This window comes from Grus americana, chromosome 4 (assembly GCF_028858705.1).
Source record: "Grus americana isolate bGruAme1 chromosome 4, bGruAme1.mat, whole genome shotgun sequence".
Lineage (NCBI taxonomy): Eukaryota > Metazoa > Chordata > Aves > Gruiformes > Gruidae > Grus > Grus americana.
In genome coordinates, this window is record NC_072855.1 from 50,249,710 (window position 1) to 50,274,056 (window position 24,347).

Here is a 24,347-nt window from a genome sequence, read left to right on the forward strand (position 1 = left end):
TAGAGACAGTCATCTATAGCAAATGTGTAGAATATGGTCAGTAATGTCAGGACTCTTGTCAACGAACGGAGTATTGATCATACATGAAGCCTGGGTTGCTCCTGTGAGTACATATAAATTTAAGAACATGCTGATGTGCGCTGTTGAAATGAGGCGTCTGAGCTACCAGTGTTCCCCTATAGAGAAACTATTTCATACAGACAGATTATCAGACAAAACTTCTTGGAATATAACAATTTTTAAGCCTTACCATATTGAAGGATATTGTGGACTACATGCTAATATATATTTGGTGGCACCTTTACATGCATGATCATTGAGCATTTTACAGCTTTAACTGAATTTTGAAGATTTATTTTTTTTAATCTAAAAAATCTGCAGTCCTCCACTGAAAACTACCATTCCTGGAGCTGTTGTTATAGAATATGGCAAAACTTTTTTTGTTAGGAAGAAATTGAGGATCAGTTATTAATTCTGCTTTGGTTACTAGTTGCTTCTCAAGGAAATTATTTTTGGAACACACCTGTCTATCCTTATCCGAAGCTTGTTGGAGAAAATGGAGAACCTCCCATTGATCTCTTCTATTTTGTAATCTTGTCTTCAGTGTTGAATTGCTTAAACAAGAAGTTTTCCCTTTTTGATGGGGGTAAATTAAAAAAAACAAGCAACTTGGCAGGAGAGTTGCTTGATATCTGACATTTTGGATTCCTATGGGAAAACAGGCACATATAAAGTATGTGCGATATTTGATTTCCAGGATCATTCTTCAGAATGGAAATGTATGTTTTTGGATGAAAATGTTACTTGTGAGGTATACATAGTGGTTGTTAGGGCAACAGAAGAAGGAACCAGCAGAAATTTTCGTCTAAGTCTAATTCTCATTGAACTCAATGCATTTTGGCTGACTAGAGAGTTCAGCATCTAAACACTGGAAAGAACATAGCAAAAGGTCAAAAGTGTTAATCCTTTGGAGAAAACAGCTGATGAGTTTGCTCAAGTTATTGAACCATTTCTTCAACCACAACATATTGACATACTCTTCATGTCCCCCCTATGTGAATCTTGTACATTAAAAAGAGAGACACAAGGTTGTAACTGGCAAAGTATAATAGAGGATAGGAGAGGTAGTGACACAGCAGAGCATCTCAGAGCTTAGAGGCTGGTAAACGGATGTAGAGTTGAGCTTCTAGTGGTAACAGCAGTTCATGTGTTTGGAAGGAAGCCTAGAAGGTTGCAAACCAGACTGAGAGATAATTCAACCATAACTAAGTGTACTGGTCTGTCTGGGATAAATTTTTTCATAGTAGCTAGTACAGGGCTATGTTTTGGATTTGTGACCAAAACAGTGTTGATAACACAGGGATGTTTTTGTTATTGCTGAGTGGTGCTTGCACAGAGCCAAGGTCTTTTCTGCTCCTCACACCACCCCACCAGTGAGGACGCTGGGGGTGCACAAGGGGTTGGGAGGGGACACAGCCAGGACAGCTGACCAAAGGGACATTCCATACCATATGGCTTCATGCTCAGCAATAGAAGCTGGGGGAAAGAAGAAGAAGGGGGACGTTCAAATTAGGGGTCCCTAGCCACCTCCCAACCTATCCACTAGTTTGCCGGTGGCCTTAAGAAGGAGATCCAGTGCGCAGGCTCAGGGAGCCGTGATGCACTGCCACCCCACACCTGATCCAGGCAATGGTGAGGCTGAATGCTGTGGCACACTAAAGGGACTATACACAGCTCTTGTGTACCAACTGAATTTATTACATGCCTGCCACTGTGGGTTACTCAACATCATGATGTACGTTCAGGCAGGCGTTCCCATATTCTTTGATACACCCTACAATGCCTACCTGAGTGGCTGTAGGAAGACTGTAGTCTGCTGCTTTAAATATGCGTATTTTGTTGCAAAGCAACAGCTACCATCCCAAAGCACAGCTATCTTTTCCGCCCCTCTGTGTCACAAATTTATCAGTTGGGACTGATTGAAACTCAGAAAATGTAGCTGGCAGTGGCAAACCAACAGTGAAGCAGAACATGGAGAAATTGAAACGGGGCTCATAGGGAACATTTTATTATTGCAGAGGGTGAGCATAGCTCACACACAATCATAAACAAGTATCTTCGGCCTCGACTTGCCACACAACAGTAAAATGTGCTGCTCAGTTCAAGCAGTATGAAAAGCCAGGAATAAGCCATCATCATTTCATTTTACTGTGCCTTGTAAATTTGTCAAGCCTGTATTTCCCAGCAGACCACACAACCCATTTTATAGAACTTCCCGTTTTCATGGAGCTTCCCAGGAAGCCAAGCACAGCCTGGCCTGCCCTGTTCTGCCACATTTTCTTTGGATTTTCACCAGCAATGCACGTTCATTGTCAGTGAGTCCTTTTACAAGAAATTAATCCACTGAATTCCCCCACACACACACCCGTAGTTGGAAACACTCCTGGTTAACGGCCCCGGTTACTGCCAAGGCTTGTGCTGGACTGCAACACACACTGATGGTTTTTTCCCTGCTGCCTCCAGTCTGCTCCTCACAGTACCGACTCTGCTCTGCACTATGTTAGCAGTTTGTTGCATTCATATTAAAGATGAGATTCCCTGAATTCTCCACTGTAATACTCCAAATCCATGAGCAAAAAAGGGAACACACCTTTTATGCAAAACCAAGAACTTATTTTTAGTTTAATCAAACTCTAAGCCAGTCAATCAAACAACTATTTTTAGTCCAGTTACAATGATACTTACACAGTTCAAACGAAATACAATTAAAAATGACATATACACCAACTTCTTAGAACCTACCCCTTTTTCCAATGTTGTGTTCACCCTTGCACTGTCCCGCTGGGTATGAAGGTTGGTGGCTTCAGGCCCTGGGCGGGGAGTTACAGCACCATCAGCATCTCCTCTCTGGGAGGAGTGGGATGTTGATTCTTCCTTCTCAACCCAGGATCATTTTTACGTTTGGTAACAGCATCTGCACTCTGCTTTTTCTTCCTTGGTCTGTAATACCATGTTACAGCCACATTTGTGTGCTTAACGTATGTTATACGTTAATTCTTTGTTCTCTTCCCTTACCACTAGAACTGGTTTTACCCATCTGCCAAGGTTGCTTTCCTGTGATAACCAATAATTGACCAGTGCTGAGCTGTTCATAGTTGTGGGCACGCTGATATGATCCTGTGCCTGTGCTTTAAAGCTCCTGCTCTGAGTCCATGCCTGGGGTTCTTTATGCTGCATTTTGTTTGAGGGTCATAGATAATTCATTCTACACATAATAACTGCTTGTGATTGCTGTGCGTTAAGCACAGATAACAATAAATATTATGTCACACAATTGTACGAAGCTAAGCAAACACTAAACCAAGGTCAGTAATAGTTACCTGGCCATTAGCTAGTTACTGTTACAACCAAACAAGCTAAATCAAAGCTTCGAGGAAACCAGAACAAGTTCAGAAATTCCAGAAATGCTTTTTGGTACAAACAGAGAAGAGAAGCATCTAGCTCACCCCCCTTCCTCCGAACAGAAAAAAAGAGCTAGGGGAGATAGAAATAATCAGTCCCCAAAGGGCTCAGCACTCTGGCATTCCCCAGGAGTGGAAAGACCCTTGCGCTTGCAGTAGGATCAGCTGGAGAAAGAAATTCTGCAGATGTTGAAAGAGTAGGACAGGATTTCTCTCTCTATCATGTAGAAAAGTTACATGGCCTTTCTCACCAGTGACATTCACTGCAATACAATATATGAAGTCCATGTCACTGCCCCTCCCCGGCCAAGAAGCAGCTAGTTAAATCAGTGGCTGCTGTGTTGTTTCTAGGTCTCTGAAAGATCCTGGTGCTTATGGCCCATCAATGTGACTGGCAATGAAATCTCAGGGCTTTTCATAATAGATGTTTCCTGTTCCCTCTAGAAAGGGAAGTGATGGATTAAGCTTTAGTACTGAAGGGAAGGTCAGGCCTTGCTCACTCCTAATTCTTCTGTCGATTAATTTCAAAACAGGTTCACGTAGCGCACTCCAAGAGGTTGGGTTCCCAAAGCCCCTTAGCTACTCCTGTACCAAGTTTGAACAGTGCAGTTGCTCAATGCTTGGAAAACGTCTTTTTCTGTTCTTTTTTTGGCATCTGAATATTATGCAGAGGAATTGAGCAAATCTCAGTGCCTTCCTGGCAAGGCTCAGGGATGCTGCCTGATCATTTCATAAGCATTTAAAGGCACTCCAGAAGATAGATCAGACAGGCCCATATTGCTGTACCTCCTTGTAGGAACATTGTGCTAGGTGTCATACTGTGGTCTTACATTTCTCAGTTGCTAAAAGAGCTGGTTGCAGGTTCTACCTTTTAGCTACACATGATAAAAACATATCAGGTTCAATTCATCTTTGTAGTAGAGCTGACAGAAGAGAGGAAAAGGGTTTCACAGGAAGCTTTGAAATTTAAAATTCTTATCTTACAAAGTGGAGCAATTTTACATTCCCTTTTTTTGTTTTGTTTGTGAGAGATTTTTATTTTGAAAGCTTTTTCTCAGTTACTCAGTTTGTTTCTCTTCTTTTTATTTCCTTTCATCTTTTCACCACTGGTGACTGGCATGGTGATGCAAAACACACTTTATTAATTTAAGGATTTTCTAACAACAACAAACCCTTGAGCATTTTGATGAATTAAGACTTTATTATTATTTCTATTTTTTTAAAGAAATAAACCCATTCTGTAGATTTACTGGCATGCTCCTAGGGATTCAATCTGAATTGTGAACAAAACAAAGAATCCAGGGTGAGAAATAAAAAATGACACTTATATACTTGGTACAAGGTTTTCCAGCTCTTCCATTTGAAATCAGTTGCTGGTGGCCTTTACTGCTTGCTGTTACCTCCTTTGACTCCCTCTTAACCTCCAGTTTTCCTCTCACCAATACAGCTAAGAAAGAGAGACCTTCCAAATCCAAGCACTCATGTGGCACTTACTGTGTCATAGCTACTATACATGAGCATACATACATATATTTAGATTTAGTACTCACTCCCAAAGCTCATTATTTTCTAAATTAGGCTCCTTCAGGCTCCAGTCCAACTCTAAACTCCCAGCTGCAGAAACCATTGCACAGCACATTAGTCAACCCTCCTTCGCTTTTTGGTTCCAGGGGAAAAATTAGTCACTACAACCAATCTATACCTGCTCAAATTGGAGATTATACGCAGAGGTTCCTGTTGCCCTCCTTTTGTTTTTCTCTCAGGGCACATCAAGACATCTGACTTATTTTCTAGGAATAGAATTAATCGCATGGGCCAGGGAAAAGTCTCTCAAATCTATTTTCCATGTCATGGGGAAAGCTGCTCTGTAAATAGCAGAGGGCTCACTCCTAGAGCTTGGAACAACATCCTTCTGTTGCAAGACCAGAGGACTATGAGAATCCTTCAATACAGATAAGTTTCATGTATTATCAAGGTTTCCAGGAAAACAAAGCATGGTCCCATAAAGTAGCAATCCACACAATAGCAGAATGCGAGGTTTTAAGTCTGGGTGGAAAAGATATTTTTGAAACTCTTGTGTCAAAGGCTACAATGAAGAGTAAATTTCAGCTGGTTTGGAATATCTTTTCTGACAAATCCATGTTTTTCAGCTTTCCCCATGGCTATACAACATTTTCCGACTGGAAAATTAAAACATGATCTCACTGGACACATCTGGAGGTAATTTGCCCTACCTTCAAATGCCAAATCTTAAAGAACATAGATCCCCGAGTATCTTTATAAGTAGAGGAAAAGACAGAACATCATAAAGCAAATTCTATAAAAGGAAATGAGCAGGTTAAATCAAAATCAGTGTGGAAATTGGCTCCAGCTAGTCATTGAAAATCAGATTAATCTCTTGTATAGGCATTCAGCATCCTCAGCTCTTCCACCAAGCCTATTCATATAATAACCTGCTTACAGATCCAGCTGGAGGAAATATTCCTCTGCCACAGGATTGCTCCACTCTAGAGAGAGCTACTTTTGCAGCTCTTCCTGCAATGTGGAGCTAACTGGTTCAGTTCTGGGACTCAACTTACCCTTGAGTCACATGTGCATGAAATTAAGACACTACCATAGTCTGACCCAATATGCTTTGAGACACAGAGATGCCAGTTGGGAAACACCAGGCAAATCATGTTCCATCCCCTACTGAACTAGAACATCATTATCAAAGCAAAGCTCACTGCAAAAACTAGACTGACATATTTATTCCTGTGCAATTCATACACCCACCCTATGAACAGCAAAAAGCTCTAGTCACGTATCCAACCAAGCCTGGACAAATTTCAAGCACAGCAGTAAAAATTAGGAGACAGAATTATGGATAAACTTAGATTTAAATTTATGTATACTGAAATGTCTACAGCTGTATTATCACCTTCCCTTTTTAGGTTTCTATCCCACTAAGCCTTTTCAAATGCCCCAGGCAGAGTCTGGCACCGGGCCATAGCCTGATGCGTAATGGAAGAACTTCATAGCTATCTGCGTGCTACCAGTTGCAACACTGGGACCTCAGTGCTGGAAAATGGAAACAGCAATTCTGTGTATAAAATGATGAAAATTAAACTGACCCATAGGTGCCTCAGATGAGCAAAATGCAGAAAAACAAAACATCATGAGCAGAACTCCTGTCATCTTAGGAAATCACATGCAGACTTTTTATAGCAAATTTTTATCTTGATTGTATCCATTAAGACTTGTTCTTTGCCCATTTTGCGCAATGTTCCTTCTGCTTAAAAAAAAAAAAAAAGGCTTCTCACTATCCCTTAAAGGAGCTGTGGCTTTCACTCCAGACTGATCTGCTCAGGGACGGGGGAAAGAAATCTATTTTCCCATGAAATACATATCTACAAGAAAAGTGATAAAAGAGCATGGTTGCAGAAAGCCAAGTCTGTATATTTGCCATGGAAACAGCAGTTATAAGAAACACAGTGATGGGAGGAATATCAGCTATCACTTTAGTCTGACATTTCCAGCATGCAGACATAGCAAACTGTAGGCTGCTCCTCACACAGCTTGATAGACTTGCCAGTTTTATTACCTTGGTAATTATGGGTCGTTTCTGGCTGCTACTTTTGAAATGTCCTAAGTATCCTTTACTATATTCAGGAAACATAAGGAGTGAAATGGAGAGGAGAAAGCAAAGGTGAAGAGGGCTCTCACCTTATACTGGACTCCTACCTCATTTCTGTGAGGCCAACAGTAGCCCTGATGCACATTTCATTTACTCATCTGCTTGCTTCTTTGCATCCTGGCACAGGCACATAGTGTAAGGAAAGAGAGCAACTTCTTTGGAGACCCCCTGGAGACAAAGCAGCGTAGGCCTTATTCTGGTGTTCTACTTTTTGAAGTTTTTTGTTTCGTTCCTATCAGGAAAAGCTTGAAATTAAAAGCACTTCTGAGCTCTAAGAAAGCTCAATCAAAGTTGTAAATCCACATTTTAGCAAGGAGTTCCCTTTCCAGAACTCACTACTTCTGCAATTGTCATCTGTTCTTTGCCTCTCATCAGTTTCCTTTCGATATGATGCCCTGTTCCCCTTCAGTCACACCTCTCTCACTTCATTATTCCCTTCTTTTTGCTACCAAAGCTGCAGTGGAAGCATCCTGATCTCCCTTCTGATGTGAACAAAACCCCAGCCAAACCAAGGCACCATTTTTGCCAAAGGAAAGAGACACACATGCTGGGTACAGCCTGTTAGCACTAGACTCCGCAGAACAGAGATGATTCACGCTCCGGAGGAATTAGCAGTGCTCGATAAGCTACCCCGATAAGAATTCCAAGGGGTTTGACTGCTTCCAGTGGGCAGGTAGCTGCTGCTTGTCCAGTCACTTGAAGCCCTGCTGTTCAGGAGGGTTGATCACTCCTTGTGGAGCCACCTTCAGCTGTGGGAGAGCAACCCAGCACAGATATGAATGTGTGCTACCAATAGAGGAAATATTTACTGCTCTGGTCTTTTCTCACAGCCCTGGCTACCTTCTGGTTTCCACAGAATATTATTGATCAATATACTAGGGAATAAGCTAGCATGGGAGCTTTTTGGTCCTTATCTCTAGCAGCACCAGTTTGTTTTTCACAGGGTGTTGCTAACGAAGCTTTGTCAGTAGCAGATATGCGTGGGAATTTCACACTATCAGACACATGAAAAATGCGTCCAGGAAGTTTCTGTCCTTCAGAAATGATTACTTAGTCCCCAGCTTGCCACATTATCCTTGGGCTAGCCAAGCTTTTCTTCATGTTGGATTTAAAGGCTATATAAGTAACTGTTGGTTTCCTATGCCTTTTTGCTGATTCCTAGGCACTTGGGAATGGTTTGGTCTCCAACAGTGTGAGCATTCCCTAAGCTAAACTAAACTGTCTTTTAGCACCATCCCCTAAAAGCTGCTAGACAAGGCTACAGTGCTCACCAAAGATGTGTGCCTCCATCACACTTGGCAGGCAGTACAGGGAAGGAAATGGCCAAGGCTAGAGCTCTGCACCAGTGAGTTATTTCTTTTGTTCTAGGAAAATCCTAGTGTTCTTTGGTATATTTGCATATGAAAATCATTTCTAGAAAGGAAACACTAGGAACAGCTCACAGTTGTTTGTTTTTTTTTTAAAGTAACCCAGACCATTGCCAGTTCCCACTTACCTGATGTCAACTTTGCCCTAAGGACAGGCTGAAGTTAGAGCAAAGCAGAGAGCAATCTCCTTCATCGGCTGCCACAGTTCCCACATAAAAGATGGTTTTGATACATAAATGTCTATGAAGGCTAAAAAATTGCCCACAGGCAAAGAAAAAGACTATATCGGAATATATATTGGAATACACTATTGCATGATACTTCAGCAAAGGTATACTCAAATACTGTAGGGTATTTTGTTTGCTTAGTTTGATCAAGAGTGATGCAGATGATGGAGTATGACTCTCTGCCTTAGCTGGATCCAGATTGCAGCTGAGTCATCAAAACCACTGAGAATTCATGCTGTAATCATGCAAACTTCACATACTGACCTTTAATTGGAAAATCCCTCTGCTGCTGTGTCCTTTCTACACAAATGATTTTTCCTGTTACTACTGTTTGAAGGAACGTAAGATTCGAAGGAGGTTTTTTTGAGAGGGACACAGTGGTCTGTATTATGCAATCAAAACAAACCTAAATAAACCTTATTGATTTATTGATTCTTATTTTAGATGTAAAATTTGAACTTTCTGGATTGACTTTTATGGAGAAATATTCTTGTCTGAGTACACAGTGGCTATAACCAGTAAAATGTAGTGACTTTGAGCATGATGGCATCTCTTATATTGTGTGCTTTTAATTAATGTTAACCAGCCATATACTTTGGATACAAGCTGTTAACTTAAAAAAATAATATGGGAATTCAGAATTGCTCAGAAGCCTTCAATATGCTTTTGCAGCTTAGAGGGGAAGCATTATGACAAGAACAAGAGACTTTCTCTTCTGATACAGAGGGGTATTAAGCTCTTCATATAACTTGATGAGAATTTCCTGCATCATTGCAGAGTGACTACAGAAGCGATTTCTTCTTCCTGGTGCTGATCTGCCTATTCTCATGTCTTTAGTGCTGCCCTATCCTGTCTGTATATGAGAGAAGAAAGAAAAGTGGCTTTTTCACTGGACCAGCTCAGCTGGTAACAAGAGGCACTGCAAGCAATGTGAAAAATTATCTCAAATATGTTTTATCTGGGGCAAGGGAAAGCCAAATTCTCCCAGCGATAAAGCGTTATTCAATAACAGCTTTCTCACACAGAAACTCTCATTTTTTACCATATCACTTGTGACACTTGGTGCTAAGCAGGCATACAGGCAATGGTCTGATCAGCATTTTACAGCTGTTATTTTAACTGCCAGCACAGGTAGAGAAGACGATCTGGCTGTGCAGTACGTGGCCTGGATAATTCTGGGGTGCTTAAGCCCTGTAGATTTGGACTACTCTAAGACTGGAGACAGGTTTACTACTGGTAAACCCCAAAGAGTGAGAATGATAGAGAGCTGTGAGACAGACCATGGCTGTGTAGCACAGGTAAGCTTTTAGAAGTTATTGAATAATCTGGAGACTCAACAGTAGTTCTGCCAAAGTGGCTGTGCAGTCTGATAACTGCAGAAGAGAGCAAACCTGATGCTCCCTTTCCAGTGCTCGAGGAGAGCTGAAAGTCCCTGAGGATGGCTCAAGTTATTCAATGAGATGAGCAGGGATTTGTCTGAAGTTAGTGTTGAGCGTGTGCCATTAGCTGATGTTAAATATAAAAGTGTTTCTAAAATCCCAGCCTTTGGTCAGCTTACTTAGGCTTCCATAAAATACTTGCCTTATCTGGAGAGCCACAGCTGTGGCCCTGAAAATAAATTCTGTTCTATCTTCCACAGTATCAAACAGGGATAACTCTTTTGCGAGCAGAAGGGTACCGCTCTTTTATATAAGGTAGCCTGGTGATTTAAATGCCCCCCAGGAGTGCAGTTGCATCTTCAGACTCCATTTCCACCTCCCAGAAAACTGCTTCTTTTACTATCCTGTGCTCTCATGGGAGATGAGAGACTCTTCATCTCTCCTGTTGAATGTGCCGATACATATAAAAGTGAAGACTCATTGGGTGAAAGAATATGTGTACAACAGCAAGCATGAGCGGAGACTCCGGGATGGGAACTTAATACAGACTGAGAACTTGAGATCCAGCTTCTGCTCCAAGGTCAATTTTTAAATTTTACAATAAAAGCCCCTGAGGCCAGCCCAACATGCAGGGATTTCAGTAACACTGATACACAACTACTACAAAATGCGTGGCACCTATGGATTTATGCATAAGGGAGCAAGCAGCGTGTTGAATGGGGGTTTTCAGGATAATTTTGAACCTATTTCTACCTAAGTTTCACCAAATGCATCCAATTGCTTATCTTTTCCTGGGTTCAGTTTGCACTGAGACAAGTGGCACTTGGATGTGAACTAATGCTGAAATGGGATCTATAATGAGCTTGGGATTCAGATCCAGCCTGCTGCAATCTGAAAATGGATATCCTGAGTTTCTCACGGTCCCGAGATTGTTTTGCTAAATAAAACCAGCTTCAAACAATTTTATCTTTTAATCAACAGCCCAGACATGTACTAATAAAATCATATTAGCAATAAATTTTCATTTTGGAGTATTCAGACAGGGAAACGAACACTGTTGTAATGAAATCTACCAACAACCAAAAGCCAGACTCTTCTACACTGCTCTTCTCTGCACTGGTGGAAATCTGCAGTTGCTTCCCTGACTTTAGAGGCAGAATTAACACTTGCAGTGGAATAACTCAAAGCAGAATCCAAGCTTTCTTTGTTATTAGGCACTCTGACTGTGTAAATAAACACAGTATGCAACTGCTGTGATTTTTCTATTTTAAAGCCAGCTTGCATTTAATTTGCAAATATGGTCAATACTGATTTACCCCTCATTTTGTCTTGGGATTTCTAAAAATATGGGCTGACAGATGTTAATTCAGGTAATGATACTAATTGAAAATCTCAAATATGGAGCTCAAAAAGAGAAGTGCTCACATGAAATAGCTTATGTTAGACTTTAAATGATATTGTTTATCACGCTGTCTCCTGTGTCCTACATTCAAAGGGCAGATACAGATTTTCAGTATGAATAAGAAAAAGGGGAAAAAAAGTCTCCAAAAGGGAGCACAACTGCATTTCTTTTCTAACATGTTGTATCACAAAATCACATCTGTTTTACTTGCACAATAGAAGCCTACACTTTACTGAGACAATAAAACAAAAAAACAATATTATAGCAAATGGAAAACTCAACCCTTTAGACACCTAAAATGCCAGACTATCACCTGGAAACTGAAAGCAAGGAACTGTTATCCAAATCTTTCAAAACAGGGACAGCCATCACAGAGATTTATTTGACTGCAATAAGAGCTAGTGGGGTTTTGTTTGTTTGTTTGTTTCTTTTTTTTTTTCCCCCTCCCCTGAAAGTATCTTCTGAAAAGAGCTGGAAGTCATTAACCAGCTTTTCCGTGGTGTCACTGTTAGTCATCAAACTTCCATGGACTGGAGATTTTGCTTCTGTTTTTGAGAAAAGATGATCCTCAAATAATATGAAGCGTGCCCAGGAGATGCTGTTCTGTTTCCAGGTGTGTAAGGTTGCTTTCACAGATGCATTGTCCATAGTCCTTAGTACAGCACTTGTGTCAGTGGCTAGAGGCTTTTTGAACAGGTTGATAATACCCTCTCAGATCTCTTTGGTTCCTGACAGGTCTACTCTGTTACTGCTTTGTCCCTACTTTAAAATTTCATGTTACATTTCTCTATGCAATTTCTTCAACAATTACCTTTTCCCTTTCTTTTCCTTCACAAGCAACTAGCTCTCCTTTGTCTCAGAGAGCCGGAGAATGGTAGTAGAGGCTACTAAGCATAATTTCATAGAGTAATATAGATTGGAAAGGACATCCAAAGGTCATCTGGTCCAAAACCCAATTCAAAGCAGGGCTTAGATTACATTGCTCAGTGTCTTGTCTAGTTGAGTTTTTAATATCTCCAGGCATGGAAATCCCACAACCTCTCTGGGTAATGTGCTCTAGTATTCATCTATCCATCTGGTGTAAAAAATTATCTTTACACTTTATACTGAATATCCATCTCCTCACTTTTGACAGCAGAGTGCTTAAACATTCAAACAAAAAGAGAAGACACAGTAAACATTCAGCTTTATGCAGCACACCAGTTTTGCCAACTCTTCTTTCAATAACAAGGTCACAAGTATGAACCATCCAAAGGGCACGTGACTAGTCACTTCTGTGCTCTGTACACGTACATGTGAAAGGAAAATTACCTAATAATTTCAGGTTTTATCCCTCAGGATTACTTCACAGTACATATTTTTCCACATTTCTATTGTGCCATTAATCTTTATCCTGTGCCTTCAGCAGAAACTTCTTTTTTTCCTCCCACAAAGGCTGCCAGGCTCCCACTCTCCAAGGGGTCACAGGTTGCAGAGGAATGCACAGAAACAGGAAACCAGGCTTCCTCAGTCAGTTTTGAAACACCAAAACCTGTTTCCTTTCTACAAAAATAAAGCCTGTCAGGGCATCCTCTGAGTAGGCTCACTGTATGAGCAGCAGCTCAGGAGAAGGGAGAAGCTAGAGGATTTCTTGCTTGGAAAATAAATGTGAGAGAACCTGTACCATTTACAAACCAGCAGAATGAAGAAGATAATTGTATTGCTGCTCCTATTGCACTTACAGAATGGCAGCATTGGATTTAATGCTCCAGAAAAGCTCTGGACCACAGGCCAGGGTGGTGAAACCCAGACAAATCGCTCAGATTTGACTCCATCTCCAACCACAATTGTGGGGTCACCTCATTCTGAGATCCAAGCTGCCGAAGTGAGTACCTCACAAGGATCTCCTTTTGCATCTTCAGGCAAGACTCTGGGACTGAAAGCAGTGAAGAAAACCTCTAATCCTACAACCTCTACCCCTGCAAGCCGGTCAAATGGACACAGTGATGGTGACTCTGACAAAGATAAGATGGGAAGCTCATCTAGCAGCAAAGGGACATTTCCACAGAGCAATGCTAGAGAGGTCCCTCTCCAGCAAGAGATCACTACAAGCCTGGATACAGCTACAGGGAACAGGTCTCTCAAACCGTCATCCCACAGCACTGGTATTACCAGCACCCAGCAGGATGCCAACTCCAAAGCATCTGGCTTTGAAACTACCAGGGGAAAGTAAGGAAAGTTACATATTTTTTCTTGTCTTCTATGTACTGCTTAGGAATGGCTATTTTCCTGTTCCCAGTGAAATAATTGGCAAAAGTTCTAGTAATTTCAGTAAAATTGTTTTCTTAGCTTAAAGAAGACAGTCTAAAACAAGCAAGAGACCAAACCTGCAGTATTCACTCACTCAAAACCATACATTTGTAACAGTGTAAATGCTGCAATATATTATTGCTCAGGGTAGTTATCTCAAAATCAACAGAAAAGTCATTATCACATATGGGTAGGAAAGGACTACAATAGATGCCTCCCTGGTTTATGCACAGTAAACTTTTGTTGCTTTTTTTTCTTTCTTTTCTTGTGGGTAAAAGAAATTACAAATGCACTTTTTCATTTGGAATCTATTAAAAATGATTGTGTTTGTAAACTTCTCCACTAAATTGAAAATACAGGCAATTAAGTGTACAAAATGCATCGATGTCTGACAATTTGAAACACCTTATTCTGTGATAAAAACTTATGAAAAGTGGTGTTGCAGGTGAATGTGCATTCAAAACTGTATAACTTAATACATAATAGCTATGCATAACCAAGCATATCAAATTGTACTGTCTAGTTTTATAGCTCTGGAACATTCAATTATTTTCTTTGTTCCCCAATGTCTTCAGTTCTCAGTGGGGATGTTAATACTGACTTTGGAGATGTTGCAAGGTTCACTTAATTGCTGATATGTATTCAGATACTGGTAGAAAATGGAAGACACAAAGGATTGGTTGTTTTCCATAGTATTTACAGAGTAGGCTTTCAGAGTATAGATTTCTTCTTTTGGTAGTACTTGCCAAATGTTAGCATCTAAAAGGAGGAAAACCTCTTTCTCTTAAATTCGAACAAAGGAGAATAAGTCAACCTTTAGAAATACTCCTACAATTATCCTGCTATATGTGGCTGTGAGCTAATGTTCCTTCAACTCAAAGAAAAGATTCCCACTGACCTGAGCATCTGTTGGATCATGCGTAAGTGAAATGATGCTCAAAGACCCAAAGGAAAGGAGTCCTTTGCCTCAACCGGGAAGTGATACCGCAGCAGGGAGCTGTGTTTTCCAGAGAGCTTTCCTAGCATACTCCTTCTGTGGTGAATGTCATCTGTTACAACACCTTACTATGGTGCTTGGCAGAGCATCTGAGTTAACCTGAGTTAAATGAGTTTGCTTTATACGCAAGAGCTGATAACTGCATCTCCATTAAAATAGTTCTTAACATAAGCTAACCTTAGAGCCTTTAGCTTTCTCAGCTTTTGTCAAGAATAGTATTCCAGTGAAATTAATCTTCAGAAAAACACTGTGAATTGGCAGGTATTCTTTCTACCTTTTATGTAAGATATAAATATAGAAGGCAAAAAATTAGTCTCTGGTGAACAAGGTCTCTTATTTATCACAATGAAATGTGGTTGCAACTGCAGAGATGCAAAATAAGCAAATCCTGCAGTGGCTAGCACCTTATTACACGCGTGGTCGAGGACCAACCTGCTGTGCAACATGCATAAAGATGGTTTATTTTTTTTGGGTCCGTTAAGCAAGTTAGTGATAAAGCCAGGATTGTATATCAAAGTTACAGGAATGTGTAGCAGCATGAAACCCAGCATAAAACAGAATGCTGAATCCCCACTCTCTTTCTCCAACTGCCTGGCTACAAAGCCTCTCTCTAGCAAAAGTCTACAGCTCTAGGTGAGGCTTGATCCTCTTCACATTAAAATTCTTGTATTAGAAGCCTTGTCTTCCTACCGCATACGAGTGTTTTTACAATCAGCTAAGGTGATTTGAGCTTTTCTTCCAGTTTTGCCACTGACCTGGACTGTGACTTAAGTCACTTCATTACTCTGTCTCCCTCTCCCTATGAGTTAGACCTGGACGAATAATAAAGTCGCTTGTGACTCTTTTTTCCCCAGTAAAGTAATGATAAAATGCCAAGGCTAGTGTGCTCAATGTTACTGATCACTGCTGCGAAACACCTGAAAAGCTATGGCTGAAAAACTCTGCATAAGAACACAAGCATTTTTATTTGTTATGCGCAGGTGTTATTGACTACACCCTAAATTCATTTCTACCATATATTTTCTTTTTAAAAAAAAATTTTGCATCTTTATTGCAAATAAAATGTCCAATAAAGACATACAACTTTCTTCGAGCTTTACGCATTTAACACCTGAGCACCGCATGAATGAGTCAATAGCAGAGTTCATAGTTGCAAAGTGTACTACCTCCAAGGAAATTTGGAAGCACAATTTGCTTTTTGCTTTTACTTTGGATTAAAGCAACTCTGTGGTTACAGTCTGTATTCCAGCCTGAAGTTTTGAGTGACCTTGTAGGAACTGCATGACTCTGTAATCCTTTATGGCAACCCATTGTGCTAACATATGTGCAGAGATGCTGATGTTAAGAGTGTGCATAGAAAAGCAACAATAGAGAGAGGTCAGGGAGAGACAAGAGGAAGGAAAACAAAACAAGAATGAGCATTTGTTTTTTTAAATATATTTATGATTTTAAAAACAGCAATACATATACTTTGTTGGAGAGCCTCCAGGGATGTCAGATTACCTACAAGGTAAAATATGTGCCTGTTGTACAAACCTAATTACCCAAATATCTCTTTCTGAAGGAGATCGTATGCCTTACTGCCTTAATTACAAAGATAATTCCCTCACTCTCTCTACCCTACTTTATCTGAAGACAATATTATGCACACATATCACATGCATACTAGAAATAGATTAGAAAAAAGTTCTGGTTCACTCTATTTTTGCAAAATTTCTGTTAAAATGTCAGAAGAGCATGGATTTTCAAATTCTGCACCTGAAGAATATTTCTGACAACCACCAAGTGTGGCAGGCAGGACACATCCAGATATGGCAGCTAGCGTCATCCCAGACCCCAGATCACCAGGCACAGCCATGGTGATGCTGCAGTGGCAAGATCAAGATGGGAAGGCAAACCACTAAGATGCGATCAGGCCTGGCCAAGGTAAGACATGGCCTGGTGGTAACTGGGCAAGTCCATAGTGATGGGGCAAGGTCAAAGTTAGGCCAGGAAGTCAGCTTGCAGGTCAGGATTGGCACAGGCACAATGTAGCCCTGGGGTGAACTTCAGTGGGGCTCCTGAGCCCATGGGCAGGGTGTACGGGTGGACACCCCAGGTCAGGGTGAATAAGACCCACAAGAGCCATCAGGGTCCTGACAGGTTTCCATTTCATTTTATTGAAAGAAATGCACTATTAAAACCCCCAGAATAATTTTTTTTTCTCTTGCTGAAACAGAACCATATTTGCCAGAGACCATGACTTTATTTCAAAAACTCATCTCAGTTTGGCTTTTCAGGTTTCAGCAGAACTTCTGGGGGCAGAGATGTGATGCAACAGGCAGTCACCTGATGAGGAGTACAGTCAGTAGGGCTAAAGGCTCCAGATTCAAGATTATGCGGTTAATAAGGCAAAGCTTGGCTTTGAGCCTCTCTATATCACATCTCAATATGGTGTTTTAAGTGCTAAATATCAGTTATATCCTTATCTCTAAAAACACTGAACTTTTCCTTATTCTTCACCAGAATGAAAATGCAATTAAAACCTTTTCTTTTGAAGTAGGTGGAACAATTTTATAGTTAACCTTAGAACAGGTACAGGAGGACATAATTTATACATTCTGTAGCTACTTTCTCTCAAACCATTTCAGAAGAGTGTTTTTTCTGGTGAGGTATCTCCCCTTCTAGGAGGTCCTGCACCCAAGCTTTCAGACGGATAAGGAAACTTCATAGGAAGCATACCTGGAATGACCTGAGCTGAAGGAAAATTCCTTTCTTCACTCCTAGCAGTGAATTTGACTTAATCTCTGAAATGTAAAGCTTATGTCTCTACAAACAAATATGCAACTTTTTAAAATTTCTATCTATCTCCAAATTTTTGTGCTACCCATATCAATGAATAAAGAAATGCTGGAAAACTAGAGCTGTGCTTCGGCAGCAGAGAGTTTTTCCAAAGTTCAGTGACATTAAATGTGAGCACCAATTTGGTCTCGAAGAAAATTGATAATACATTCTTTTCAATTGAGTTCATGTGAGATACATCTTTTTTAGCCTGTGGAGAGAGACAATTGCAGTATTTCACTATGTAAAGCAGCTTAAATAACAGTGGTGCTATGGAGCAAGTCTGAGGCTGAGTCTTGAGACTAGCACACTCATCCTTCCATTCTGAACCCAATTTTATTAATTACTATTCAAGGCAGCTCCTGAATATATGAGACATTCATTCAGGCTGTAAATTAACCACACTATCTCCACATTGTTGGATCGCTCTACATAACTCTTTTCTCTTAGTATGTGTATATTACACATTTTCCAATTATCATGAATCTACTGAGGGTCTTCATAGACTTTTCCTGCCATTACCTTGGGTAGTGGCGAAGTGACAGTATTTTATTACCAGGCACGGAAGGGTTTAATAAAGTCAGCACCAGGGACAGATTTGCTTAGCTGTCACATGTGGTAGGAGTGCTGAAATATTTCATTCTCATGACCAGACCTCTGCATTTCTCCCCAGAAATTGCTTTTGCATGTATCAGCTCAGTAGAATTTCTAGTGTACTGACAAATTAAAATGAATGGTTAAGCTCAGCAGATGGTTCAAATACACAAGACATGTAGAAACCTGATTCGACTGCCTAGTTAATGTAAGGTTCAGTCTCTTTTGATCATGTCACTTTTTAATGGAGCAGAGAGAACAATTCTTGAATTGATTTCTTAAGATTTTGCATCACTGTCCATTTACAATAAATAAAGTCACGCACGGCTTAGGTTTCTGCCTCACTGGGTATATTCACTGTGACCTGGAAGGAGGAACCTCTTACACTGGTACTTAGGTTGCCTTGGTGGCTAAGTGTCAGAGGATATTTGACAAGCAGTGCTTGCTTCGCTCTCACAATGTTGTATTCCAGCCATGACCTTTGCAATGCGCCCCTCTTCTCCAGTAGCATCTTGAACGTACTTCGGACTCTTGGCTGTAAACACACAATCTAATTTTCCTATGCATGCTGAACGTAGTGTTACTCCCATTACAGTCCTAAAGACCAAATCGTTCACCCAAGTGCTGGAATTCACTCCTTTCATGCTATTTCACCCACAGAGTTAATGGGACAAAGGACATAATTATGCAGTTCCATAATAATGCATGTGGCATGGTACCAAGGAAACGTAACTGTCCAAAGAGAATTTTAACACACGTGTTTAGAGATTGGTGTTGTCTTCTGCTGAGCAGAGACGTAAAACAGTTAACAGATGACTGAGACTGCTGGTGTGAAGAAGCAAAACACCTCATTGCACTGTGCAGATTAGGTACTACTGCACACTGCACGGCAGTACTGGTAGAGGGCAAGAGCTGCACAAGGTCCATGCGATTCATAGACTTTTCTTATTACATCAGTGCTATTATTCCCCATGCATTGACAAAATCTTTTCCACTGCTGATATCCCATTACAGGGTATGTTTACTCCACTTTTTAAGTGGTTCCAACACCTGGGTGGGAAGGAATCATTGTGGGAGATGGTTTACCCAGCTTGCACTGCCTCCCAGAGAGACCCTATAGGAGGTTTTGTCTTTCAGAGAGAGAAGAAATGGTAAACACATGTCCTTACAATTCTGTACTCTAGGTGATAAAATAATAATTTCTGAAAAGCAGACAAAAAAATCAGGAAATAACCAAATTCTGAAGTTCTGGTTTTCTGAGAGAGCCTTTCGGTAATCATGGCTAGGTAGGGTCATGACAGACTGTTTTCAGTAGCACAGGAAACATAGCACTGGGCAGAAAAAAAATCACATCTCCAGCCAGGTTGCTTTTGAAACACTCACAATGTATTTATAAAAGACAAGAAGCCCCAGCATCTGTTTCTTTTAGCCTCCTCAGAGCCTGATGATTTAGTTTTTCTGTGATCAGATTCAGTTAAGGCCCTACTATACAGGTGACTTCTGAAATATTTTAATGAATATAATAAAGGTTTCAGTTCATCTCGTTACACTAACTATTGCACTAATGCTTATGCTTATCTTTGCTTTTGCCCTCTGTTTCATCTGCCTGGGAACAGCAAGGATTAGGAACAGGCTGTTTTCCATTGCTACTCATGTCTCTTTGCTTCGCTGCACAGATCACGATTACCGTAACAAACTGGACAGTGTTAGGATTTGCCTCTCAGCCACTGCAAACATTCAACTCTTTGCAGCATTTCACTTGAGGCACACCAGAAACATCTGCTCAAGTCTGCACAGAAAATATGCATTCTTACAAATCTGAATATAATTAACATTTTAGAAAACTGACACTAATTCCTAGAATAGACATGGCAAGGAAAAGAACAGCAGCAAGGTGTCCCCATGTGTTTTCCAAAGGCATTATTTGTGTGGCCAGTTGGAGAATGCAAGTGTTTCAAAAGACAATTTTTCTGCCAAATCTCAAAGCATCTATTCTGCATTATGCTCCTGATAAATAACAACATAAGTCATGAGGAAAAGCCTGGGACAAAAATCACCTTGAATTTCATGGACTTTGACTCAGATGCTTTTTGTTCAAGCAGCCCCTAAGAAATCAATCAGTGACAAAGTAAAGATATAAGTCTGCATGACTAAGTGGCAAATCAGGTACAAAGCAACCGGCAAGGCATTTAGCCATTTAATGAAGCTAAATAAGAAAAGAGAAGCTGCCCAAAAGAACACTATAAACAGACTAAAGAAAAACATTCACACCCCCCCCCCGGAATTGGGATGGATCTTCTTTTTAACATTTTTATTTTGTCACTTATAAAGGCTTTTTTTTCTGGTCAGTATTTCTCAAAGTGGAGAAGCCATTACTGACATACTGCAATCTTCTTTTCTGTAGATTGCAAAAGGACTAACAAACTACTGAAAACCAGCACCACTGAAGGTCATCAGAGAAGCACTGACAGTAAACTAGACCAGAACTAGGTTAATGAATTTTGTACTCTGGGTCAGTTAGATGATGGAAAAGAAATTTATATTCCAGAGGGAAAAATGCAGAATTAAGACTCTTTTAAACAGCAGTTTGTCTGGGTTTTCAGCGGTGTTTTACTGGATGATTTTCAAAGCAGATTAATGGATATCTTTTAAAAGTCTAAATTTTATCTGTGGGAAAGTTTGGTTATTTTGAAAAGTTCTGGACACAGAGGGGGACATAAGGTATAAAAGACCTGATCTGGTTCACAAGAAGACAACTTTTTAAATGCTAAAATAGATTGGTGAAATGCTAGACAAGTGGAAAGTGTGAATTAATTTTTGCAGCACAAGGTGGGACACACAATCAGTCACAACAGTAAATAAAAACTTGGATGAGACAAAGAGGCTGTTCACAGTCCAAAGCTTCAGCACTGTACATACAAAAAAAGGAAATGAATAACGAGAGTAGAATTTGTGTTTTGTAATAGGCAGGACAAAATGTCAGGACCCTGAGTCCTGAAAAAAACACATTAAACATAATGGGATGACTCCCCCCCACCTGATACTTCAGTGTCAACAAGTCAGCTGTTTCTCAGGGCTAAAAACATATTCCATAACATATTTTACAATCACATACTATATTATACTGCATATGAAATGCACTTTTCAGAGGCTGTCCAGGTTTTCCATTCCAATCAGTATGTAAAACAGATTTCCCAATTTGATTTGGTTATGGTCAGTCCCTGGTGAGTACTGAATTTTTATTTCGGCTGAGATTCATACATTTCAAAGCAAAGGAAGACAGGCAGTGAACCTAAAAAAGTAACTGATTTTGGTTCAAGTTTATAATTTCCCTTTGAACTAGAGCTTATATTTTTGAAAGATGACTGATGTTCATTTAAAGATACAGAATTTACTGTATCACTAGTATCAAAAAGGTGGGAGGTCTCTGTAGTCACCTAGTGGAGTTCAAAGGAAGTTGCTGAAACCAAAATCAGATCTCCCATGCAATAGCAAAAAAACCCTTTTGAGAGTGCTTTCTATCCTTATAATCGGAGTGTTTACATTATGTCAATCAACATTATCTCTCCTCATCCAAACTTGGCAGGTTGTTTAAAGCAAACTGAAAATATATCACAGCAATGTACTTTTATACAACCTAAATACAGTACTTATACTCTGATGTTTGTGTAACAGTCTTTCAGACTGGAAAAGATCCCAGCTTAAAAAAGAAAAAAAAAATAGAAAAAATTGATTTCTTCCACACCATGTCATTATATGTTTTTATGTATGACTGCACTTAACCTACCGTATTCAGAAGAACAATCATATCACCTAAAGCAGGTACATATATAAGCCAAGATCAGGGAAGGTTCACAGACCCATAGGATCGTTCAGGTTGGAAGGGACCTCTGGAGGTCACTAGTCCAAACTCATGCTCACAGTAGGGCCAGGTGTGAGATCAGATCAGGTTGCTAAGGGCTTGATCCAGTCAGGTACTGAGTTCCATGCTTTGGGCTGGTGATTGCACAACCTCTCTGGGCCCTGCTCCAGCGCCTGGGGGTCCTCAATGGGGAACAAGTTTCTCCTACTCAGTCTGAACCTCTCTTGTTTCAATTTGGGCCTGTTATCTCTTGCCCTCCTGCCATGTACTGCTGGGAAGAGCCTAGATCCAGCTTCTAAATAGCCTCCCTGTTGGGCCTGGGGGTCTGCTGGTAGGTGCCCTAAAAGCTGCCACTTCCCCGGCCTGAACAAGCCCTGGTCCCTCAGCCTCTCCTTGCGAGGCATCTACTGACTCCAGCTGCTCAAGACATCTTTCTACATGCTTTGTGAGGTGCAAAGGACAATACAAAATGAAAACAAGTGTAGAATCGAGATTAGTATTTCATAAACTATTCTGTGAAATATGAATAAACTGCAAACAATGTGAAAGAGGCACAACCACCAAGCCATGCACGGACTTTAACAATGGCTCCAGCCCTGGGTCCTTTTGTATTCCTTCAGCAACACAATAATCTCATTTTCATGATTCAGTAATGTTCAGCTGCGCTGATTCAATAGCATTTCTATTAAAAGCCAGGTAATCTAATTTACTCACGGATAAAAATAACTCATTTTCAGGTATAATATGAAAGGGGCAGAACAAAATCTATACCCTTTGTGGCCTGACTGCCACCAATATTCCTGTTGAGTGACTTTAGGACCACTTACAACAATCTGTGCTTACAAGCAAGTGGGAAACAATCGTGTATAGGTGTACCTCATACTCTGAAGCTGGCACTTTTTGTGAGGGTTTGGGTTTTGCCTTGGCCATGTACCCAAAGAGCAGTTCACAGTGGAAATGTGCTGTGGAAGGGGTCCTTGCAGTATCATAAACTTCCAGTCACCCTCTCACCCTAAGGAAATTATAATTTTTCTATGTTAGTGTAAATTGTACTTCACTTTTCAGCAACATCAGGTTTCATAGCATCAAGAGGACTGGTTCAGAGCCTGTTGAAGTTAAACGGAAACATTTCCATTGATTGCAAATGTGTTCAGAACAATCCTGTCACAGACCAGATAACTTTACCAGCAAGCAGGCACAGCGCTCCTTCTTTGGAATTAAATTTATTTTCTTCTTTTGCTGCCTTCCGCACAGGCCGTCTGCTCTCCCTGATCATCATCCCCTGATGCTCCCCCTCAGCAGAGGGCGGCGGGTCTCTCCCTGACCGCTGGTGCCAGTGACACGTACGAAGTGATGAAGCCCCGCTCCGGGATGTACCCGAATTTACACGGCCACAACGCCCACCCGGCGCGGCCCCTCAGCAGGCGTGAGCGGGGTGGCTGTTGCTGACAGACGCGTCCACACGGCCCCACGCGTCGCCAGCGCCGCGGAGCGACAGGCGCGTTAACCGCCACCGGCAGCTTCCCGCCTCTGCGAGCAACGGCCGCCACCTGCCGGCCTCACAGGGCAGCGCCTCACACCGCCCCGCCTCACAGCGCCGCACGCACGCCGCTCCTCTCTTTCCCCGCCGTCGCCTCAGGGCACCTGGCGCTGCCGCACGGCAGGGCCGGTAGCCGGCTGCGCTTTGGGGCAGGGGGAAGTCTGAGCCAGGTGCCGGCTTGCCGGCATGGCAGATGGCGGTGGCTCCCGTTCGGTGGTGGCAGCCCGCGGGGCGCGGCGGCGTGAGCTTCTCGCTGCTTCTCCGGGTCGGGGCGAGCAGCTCAGACGGGGCACCCAGACTGCCACCAAAGTGGTGGTAAAGCAGAGCATAAACCCTGCTAACTGTGAATTAGGTGAGGGGGTTTAAGAGTGCTGGCACCACGCCAGAGAAGCAATGATGAGTTTGAGGGCTCTTGAGTGTCCCCTGAATCAGGAGCCAGGGACATATGTAAGCGTATGTGCTTATACACCTACTTCAAACCAAGTGGCGTGGTTTTCATTGTATAAAGTCAAGTCCAGCTTCAAAAATCTGCACAGTAAATTAAGAAACTGTATTTGCTGCTTATGAAAGCTTAAACGAGAATAAGTAAATAACTACTGCTGAGACATTACCTACTGTTCATCTCCTAGCTGTGCATCTCGGCAGGTTTCTGTAGGCCACATGGTTTCATCACGCAGACAGGGAAGTTGCTTTTTGCTGTGAATCACATGCCGTTGAAGTTGCAAGATGTTGC

The 24,347-nt window shown here is 41.3% G+C and overlaps 1 protein-coding gene across 1 annotated transcript in view; it reads left to right on the forward strand.

Moving 5' to 3' along the window:
- The first annotated feature begins 13,075 nt into the window (after positions 1–13,075).
- MMRN1 (multimerin 1) overlaps positions 13,076–24,347 on the forward strand; it is a 47,436-nt gene continuing 36,164 nt past the window's right edge. Inside the window, exon 1 of the mRNA XM_054825192.1 lies at positions 13,076–13,720. Coding sequence (XP_054681167.1) covers positions 13,194–13,720 — 527 coding nt within the window. The 5' untranslated portion in view covers positions 13,076–13,193. The remainder of the gene's footprint in view (positions 13,721–24,347) is intronic.